The 7500-nt window shown below is 34.8% G+C and overlaps 1 protein-coding gene across 1 annotated transcript in view; it reads right to left on the reverse strand.

Moving 5' to 3' along the window:
* LOC144968104 (uncharacterized) overlaps nucleotides 1-7374 on the reverse strand; it is a 32153-nt gene extending 24779 nt beyond the window's left edge. Inside the window, exons 1-2 of the mRNA XM_078906101.1 lie at nucleotides 6942-7374; nucleotides 3252-3471 (exon numbers count right to left, since the gene is read on the reverse strand). Of these exons, the coding sequence (XP_078762227.1) occupies nucleotides 3252-3354 (103 nt within the window). The 5' untranslated portion in view covers nucleotides 3355-3471; nucleotides 6942-7374. The remainder of the gene's footprint in view (nucleotides 1-3251; nucleotides 3472-6941) is intronic.
* Between the last annotated feature and the right edge of the window lie 126 nt (nucleotides 7375-7500).

Genomic DNA, 7500 nt, shown 5'->3' on the forward strand with positions numbered 1-7500 from the left:
ATCAAAATGGTCAAATGTTGGAAAACCTCATTTTCTAATTTTTTTAAATAAAATAATTTTAAAAATAAAAAATTAGATAAAATTCCCTTTATTCAGCCGCAGTGCAGCGCCGCAAATAGAGCTGGGCGAGGTGACTTACTCAAGGCCACACAGCGCAGGGGCAGGTATTCGAACTCGATACCAATCGTGCACCAGGCAGAGACTGTACCGCTGAGCCATGCTGTCCCCAAGAAATGTAGTTTTTAAAAAACTTTTAAGATCATTTCTAAAAGTACAAACTATATTTAGGCATATTCTCATTGTTATCTGACGACGTTTTATTTCTTTAAGTAGTTATTTGTTGTACATCCTTGTCTGGCGCAAATAAACCTGTCTCTGAAATCAAATACAGGAAAATCAGACAACAGATGATGAAAGCTGTACAAATTGCCAATGTAATTTGAAGGCCTTTTTAGGAATCTATATAAGAAACTGATAACTAAAACGTCCATTGTAATTTAAGGCCATTTTCGGAATCTTTATACTTAAAAAATCGGATGGCTACGGCTCTGGACTGGAAATGAATCATGAATATTGATAAGGCTCGATGCATGCACGTATTGAGATGTAATAAAAATAAATATTTGAAGAGAAAATATTGTTTATAAGTGTGTGCGCAATGGGTGCCATTGTTTTTATTTGTTAATAATAAGTTAATTTGTCAACAATTACTGAGATTTTGATAGAAGACAATTTTGACTGTTATGTATTTAAACAGAGTTATGATATTACAGGAGTGTGAAAAAGCTTGAGGGTCGGCTGTGAAAACTCATATCTTTGTCGAGTGGCTAATGTATGCAAATTGCCATATCAGACACATTGTGGGGCCAGAATCTGGTGATCATCGCATTCAACACCACACTCGTTGAGCGACAAGACGTAAAACCGCATCGCTGAGCCGCACAATGTTAATTAACTCTTTTAAATTTCTCATCTGCTTTCGACACCATAGATTTTATTTCATCGTTTAAACGTTACTTTTGGAATCAGAGGCACTGCACCAGAGTGGTTTCAATCGTACCTTAGATTTAAAACACAAATTGTTGAAATAAATGGCAAATTTTCGGCTAAATTTTATTTTAATGTATGGGGTACCACAGGGATCTGTTTTAGGGCTTATCATTTTTACTATGTATACGAATTCTCTTTCTAAAAAAATTAAGACTCATGATATGAATTACCACTTTTATGCTGACGATACACAAATAGATAAAAGCGATAATCCTGATTATATTTTTTAATTATTTTACAAAAATCAGTTGAAAATTGTGTTATTGATGTAAAAAGCTGAATGGATGTAAATAAACATAAGCTTAATAATGAAAAATCAGAAATAATTTTATGTGGGGCAAAGAAGATGGTCCTTTCCCGGTGATGAATTTATGTATTAATCGCAATTCCAATAAATTAAGCAAAACAATGAGACATTTAGGAGTATTTTAGATAATGATTTGGGCCTGAATTTACATGTTGATAATCTATGCAAACGTTCAACGTCACATCTCAATAAAATTGCTGGACTAGAGATGTAACAAACATGCTAGTAACAACATTTATATTATCACCATTAGATTATTGTTATTCTCTTCTGGCTGGGACAACTAAAGATAAAATTTTAAGGCTTCTAAAATTGAAAATAGTGCTGAAAAATGAATAAGAAGCCAAAAAAGTATTTCAGCATTCATTGCCCAATTCGTTTGAATTGCATTGGTTACCAGTTGTTTGTATTTTTAAAGATTGAAAATAAGATCGCCCTTATCTGATTTTATTGCCTTAATGGTTTAGCTCCTAGGTTAATGACTAATGACTATATTATGAATGTATATTCTCCGTCTAGAATTCTAAGGTCTTCATCTGACCACATTCAACTGCAAGTAAATAGCAAATCAAATTTTGTTATTAAGGTTATGGTGGGAGATTGTTTTAAACACTTGGTCCTCATATATGGAACGACCTTCCAAAGATTATTCGTGGAGCGTCACGGTTAGATACATATAGATGCTTTAAATCAAAGCTAAAACATAACTTTTTTACAAAAAAACATATTTTCCAGTCTCTATCAATTTTTCACATTTATTTGATATTGACGTTTCCTTCTTTTGAGTAATAACTGAAAGTGTGTCTGTTTGTGTGTAAATGGGTTAGTACTGTTTAGAGTGTCATACTTATAACTGTGAAGAGCAAGAACATGGCCTAGTCATGCTTATGCGTTATACAAGTGCTATAATAATAATAATAATAATTATTATTATTATTATTATTATTATTATTATTATTATTATTATTATTATTATTATTATTATTATTATTATTATTATTATTATTATTATTATTATTATTATTATTATTATTATCAAAGTCACAAAACGAGCGCAGACGATACATGAGAACAGGCCGTATAATATTATTACATCGTCTGAACTGACGGCTAATAATATACTGCAGGAATGTTATTAAACAAACCTAGCTAACATTTCCCAACGACGACGTATGCTGATGTCAGACACAGGAAGATGTTATTTGGATAATACCCACGATTTGATGCGTATTCAAACAAAACTCCTTAGCAACAGCAAGCCTGCCCAACGTCGAAATGAGGTAGGCCGGTTTGATTTTAGAGACAGGCTTTTTTTTTTTGTTTGATTTTTTCTCTATTATTGTTATTATTATTATTATCTCTTCTTCGTGTCCGTTTCGTTGAAAAGTTATTGTTATTTTTGTTTTCGTCGTCGTCGTCGTTGTTGTTAAAGTTGTTGCTTATGATGAAATTAACTTAGGTTTTTTAAAAATGATGTTTGTTCTTTTTTTTTTCCTTTTTTTCCTAACCTTCAACTTTTTTTCCTGTTTTTGTATCATCATCATCATCATCATCATCATCATCATCATCATCATCATCATCATCATCATCATCATCATTATCATCATCATCAACATCATCATCATCATCATCATCATCATCGTTGCCGTCCTCGTAGTTGTGTGAATGGCGCTGTTAACTTAACTCCCCATTCACACATATCTCATTCGTCCTCAGTGTTTTATTCATCGTGTTTTGTTGATAAAGGGGAAACCCGGAACGTCCACAGTATTGTCTTCGTCTATCTAATAAATTGAAGGTTACAACTCAACATTTATCGGGGGGGGGGTCCATGACAGAGTATTGCATTGCATTGATCTCAAATTCAACGAAACTTTATAATTAAAATACTCACTTAACTCCTGTGGCAGCTCCTGAGCATAATTAGTCCAAACCAAAGCCAAAACTGTGATTATCCGGGGTATTGACGTTCTAACAAGTAAGCCTTGACTCCCCATTTTGAGGATGATAATAAGAACAATATATAGGGGCTATTTTGTTATCTCTCCCTCTCTCTCTCTTCCACTTGATGTTTCAAGATGACACAGATCACAGTATCATGGTAGGTTATTCATCTGTTTGAGTTGAGAGAAAAAAATTATTATTTTTAACGCCAAAACCTGTTCTTCTGTAGGGTGACTAAATTGCGAGCATTGACTCGCCATTTTGAGGATGAAGATAATAACAATATATAGGGACTATATTGTTCTCTCTCTCTCTCTCTCTCTCTCTCTCTCTCTCTCTCTCTCTCTCTCTCTCTCTCTCTCTCTCTCTCTCTCTCTCTCTCTTTCTTTCTCTCTAGATGTTTCAAGATGACACAGATCCCAGTATCATGGTTAGCTAATCTTCTGTTTGAGTTGAGAGAAAAAGAAAAAGATAGTCTCTGACTAGAACGGTTTTATTCTAGAACTGCTGGATGTGGTAAAAGACATCGACTCAATCGGCAATTATGTGCTGGTATGATATCAGTCTTCATAGTTTTCCAACGCAAAACATTTAGCTAGCACGACATCCGGTTTCAATTTTATTTTCAATTTGAACTTTAACCTTACTTAATTTTCAAAGTTACACGATGAATAAAGTCACGTGATCATACAATGAAATGCAATTACTTCCGGCAACTACTTCCGTTTCGAGTTGTTATCAGCACACACATCAAAGGCACAACTTGAACCAAAAACAAACATCTTAGAAAGTGTGTTTGAGATTAACCACGAAATTTTTACATTATTTCAGTCAGTGACAAAACCAGCAGAAAAACGTTTTTTCTTTCTAATCGTGTTCTTTTTTTGTTCGAGGCGAACTTGCTTCAAGTCTCAGTGTTAGGAAAAAGTCTCACTGGCGACTATCAATCGAATTCGTTTTTGTTTTGTTTTGTTTTGTTATTTTGCTTTTTTTTGTTGTATTTTTATGTTTGTTTGGTTTGGGGTTTGTTTTTTTGTTTTTTGTTTTTTTTTTTTTTTAATTTTGTTTTGTTTTGTGTTTTTCTTTTGGTCTTATTGTTCTTTTTTTGTTTGTTTTGTTTTGTTGTGTTCTTTAAAAAAGATTTTGACAAGCAATATTGTGTACTTTTGAAGATCTGTAATTTTTAATAAGGATCTTTAAAGCTAGCAACAACATCGACATAGTATTTTGAGTCTGTATAATTCTTCTCGTCGCATTTTTTCTCTTGAAAGACAGGTGTAAATCTCAACAACAAAAAAACGTTGGCGGCCACATTGTTGACAAAGCAAGTTTCTTTGGTAATCAGGCGCTGACTAATGAAATAAGACGAGCGGTTTGGAAATACGTAGGGTCAAAGTTCAGATTTAATCTAGAAATAGAAGATGGAGCAATAGTGTGATGTCATAATTCTGATTCCAATCTCCTTGTAAGTGTGTCCTCCAGAGGACTGGATACATGCATTGTGCAACTGATCTTCTAGTTTCAGAGTGATGGCATCTTATTTTCTAGCCTAAAGAAATTCTGGTCGTCAATAAAGATCGTCCACCTTCACTCTTTTACGCCCTGTAATCATCAAAATCTGTCCCTACATCCTAAAGCTGCTGGAAGCTGTGGACAGTAAAATGTAATAAACAGAAATGAATATAACAGCTTCAAAAAAGAACAAAATATCAAACACGAAACGTTTCGGTCTCAAACCCCTTCTTCAGACAAAAATAAAAAACAATTTAGATGTAAATACATTACTTAATTCCAGATTGACGCGTCAGTCAATTTATGTCTTTATTGTTTGTTGTTTTTGTTTTGTTTTTGTTTTTTGTTGTTTTGTTTGGGGTTTTTTGGCTGAAGAAAGGTTTTGAGCCCGAAACGTTCTGTGTTTGGTATTTTGTTCTTTTTTAAAGCTGTTATATTTATTTTTGTCCCTACATCATTCTACTTTAATAGTTATGCCACCATATTGATGATTTATTATGTGATCTATTGAATGTTTATGCATTGTCAATGAGTTTTGAACCGGAAGAGTATAAGGTGTGACGTCACGACTTCTGCTTCTCATTAAGTAAGTCTTCATAAAAACTAAATTTCTTAGTAGATGGACAAAGTCCTTTGTCACCCTGCAGTAAGGATGGGCCCAAGTTCCATGGAAGCGCAAAGGATATGAGAGACTAGAAGAGACATTTGTTTCCACATGGCACCTTTCCTTAGGTTTCTTTTGGGCTGCGACGATATCCGCCATTGTGTATACCCTGGAACATGGACTAAGTCCTTTGTCCTGCAGTAAGAATGGGCTCAAGTTACATGGAAGCACAACCCGTTGGGAACTTGAAGATACAGCTTGTGTCTACATGACATACCTTTCGTTAGGTTTTTTTTGGGCTATGACTTTACCAATATCCGCCATTGTGTATATCCTGGAACTCATTCACACCTGAGTCAAATGATGTCAAAGATACAGCTTGTGTCTACATGACACACCTTTCGTTAGGTTTCTTTTGGGCTATGATTTTACCAATATCCGCCATTGTGTATATCCTGGAACTCATTCACACCTGAGTCAAATGATGTCAAAGAGACAGCTTGTGTCTACATGACACATCTTTCGTTAGTTTTTTTTTGGGCTATGACTTTACCAATATCCGCCATGGTGTATATCCTGGAACTCATTCACACCTGAGTCAAATGATGTCAAAGAGACAGCTTGTGTCCATATGCCACACCTTCCGTTAGGTTTCTTGTATTTGGGCTAGGACTTTACCAATATCCTCCATTGTGTATATCCTGGAACTCATTCATACCTGAGTCAAATGATGTCAAAGAGACAGCCTGTGTCCATATGCCACATCTTCCGTTAGGTTTCTTGTATTTGGACTAGGACTTTACCAATATCCTCCATTGTGTATATCCTGGAACTCATTCACACCTGAGTCAAATGATGTCAAAGAGACAGCCTGTGTCCATATGCCACACCTTCCGTTAGGTTCTTGTATTTGGGCTAGGACTTTACCAATATCCGCCATTGTGTACATCCTGGAACGGAACTCATTCACACCTGAGTTAAATGATGTCAAAGAGACAGCTTGTGTACACATTACACACCTTTCGTTAGATTTCTTTTGGGCTATGACTTTACCAATATCCGCCAATGTGTATATATCCTGGAATTCATTCCCACCTGAGTCGAATGATAACAAAGCAAATAAAGTGTTTTACTGTAGAATGTTTGTGTCTAATTATTAAAATATTCATTTACACAATGAGGTAGCCAGGTGAGATCGAGGGAGGGATTCGAACTTTGGATGTTGGAACGTAAACGGTGTTTTTAATTATTGATTTGTGTGATCATAGTGATAAGGATAATAAAGATGATGATTATGGTAATAGTTGTAATATTTGTGGATTATGATAGGGTTGGTGTGTTGGGTTAAATGGTAAAAGTGGTGCATGGTAATTGTAGGGGTGGTGATGGTGATGATGATGATGATGATGATGATGATGATGATGATGATGATGATGATGATGATGATGATGATGAAGGTGGTAATGGTGGAAGTGGTGGCGGTGGGACAGTTATTTAACATTGTACATCAGTAAATCAACGTACCACAAAACGACCAATCTAATAAACGGTTTATAAATAAATCCCTGAACAATTTTGAAATGCACTGCAAACAACAAAAACTTCGATAATTGCCTTGAATCCTTTAGACAAGTTTTTTCTAACTAAGAAGTAGCAGATTGAAAATTTCAGTCAAATTGTCCTCATTACCTAACACCTACAAGTTTGTGAACATCTGTTATTTTATTTTTAAAAAGAACAACACACCCTCAAAATATCAAAATACACATATTATAATTTAGGTGGAGTTTTTTTTCCCTTGAATACAGATGGCCTGTAACGTGACAAGTCTACTAACGTCACATATCGTTGACAACACACGAGATGGGAGGGGACACCATCAGGACAGGGAGAAAGTTTCATTTTTAGTTTTCACTAAACACACATTGAAAACATTTAGCCAGTTAACTGCCACACTCTGCAAAAACTCGTATTTAAAATTTTGGCCAAAAAACTCGTCCTTCAGATATCGATCGATTTGAAATGACCCTCATCTTAGCAACAACTCTCAAACCTGGGACTTTAAGAAAGACTTTGCAAAGTC

The sequence above is a fragment of the Berghia stephanieae genome, chromosome 3 (genome assembly GCF_034508935.2).
Source record: "Berghia stephanieae isolate SIO BIC M18660-M18661 chromosome 3, UCSD_Bste_1.3, whole genome shotgun sequence".
Lineage (NCBI taxonomy): Eukaryota > Metazoa > Mollusca > Gastropoda > Nudibranchia > Aeolidiidae > Berghia > Berghia stephanieae.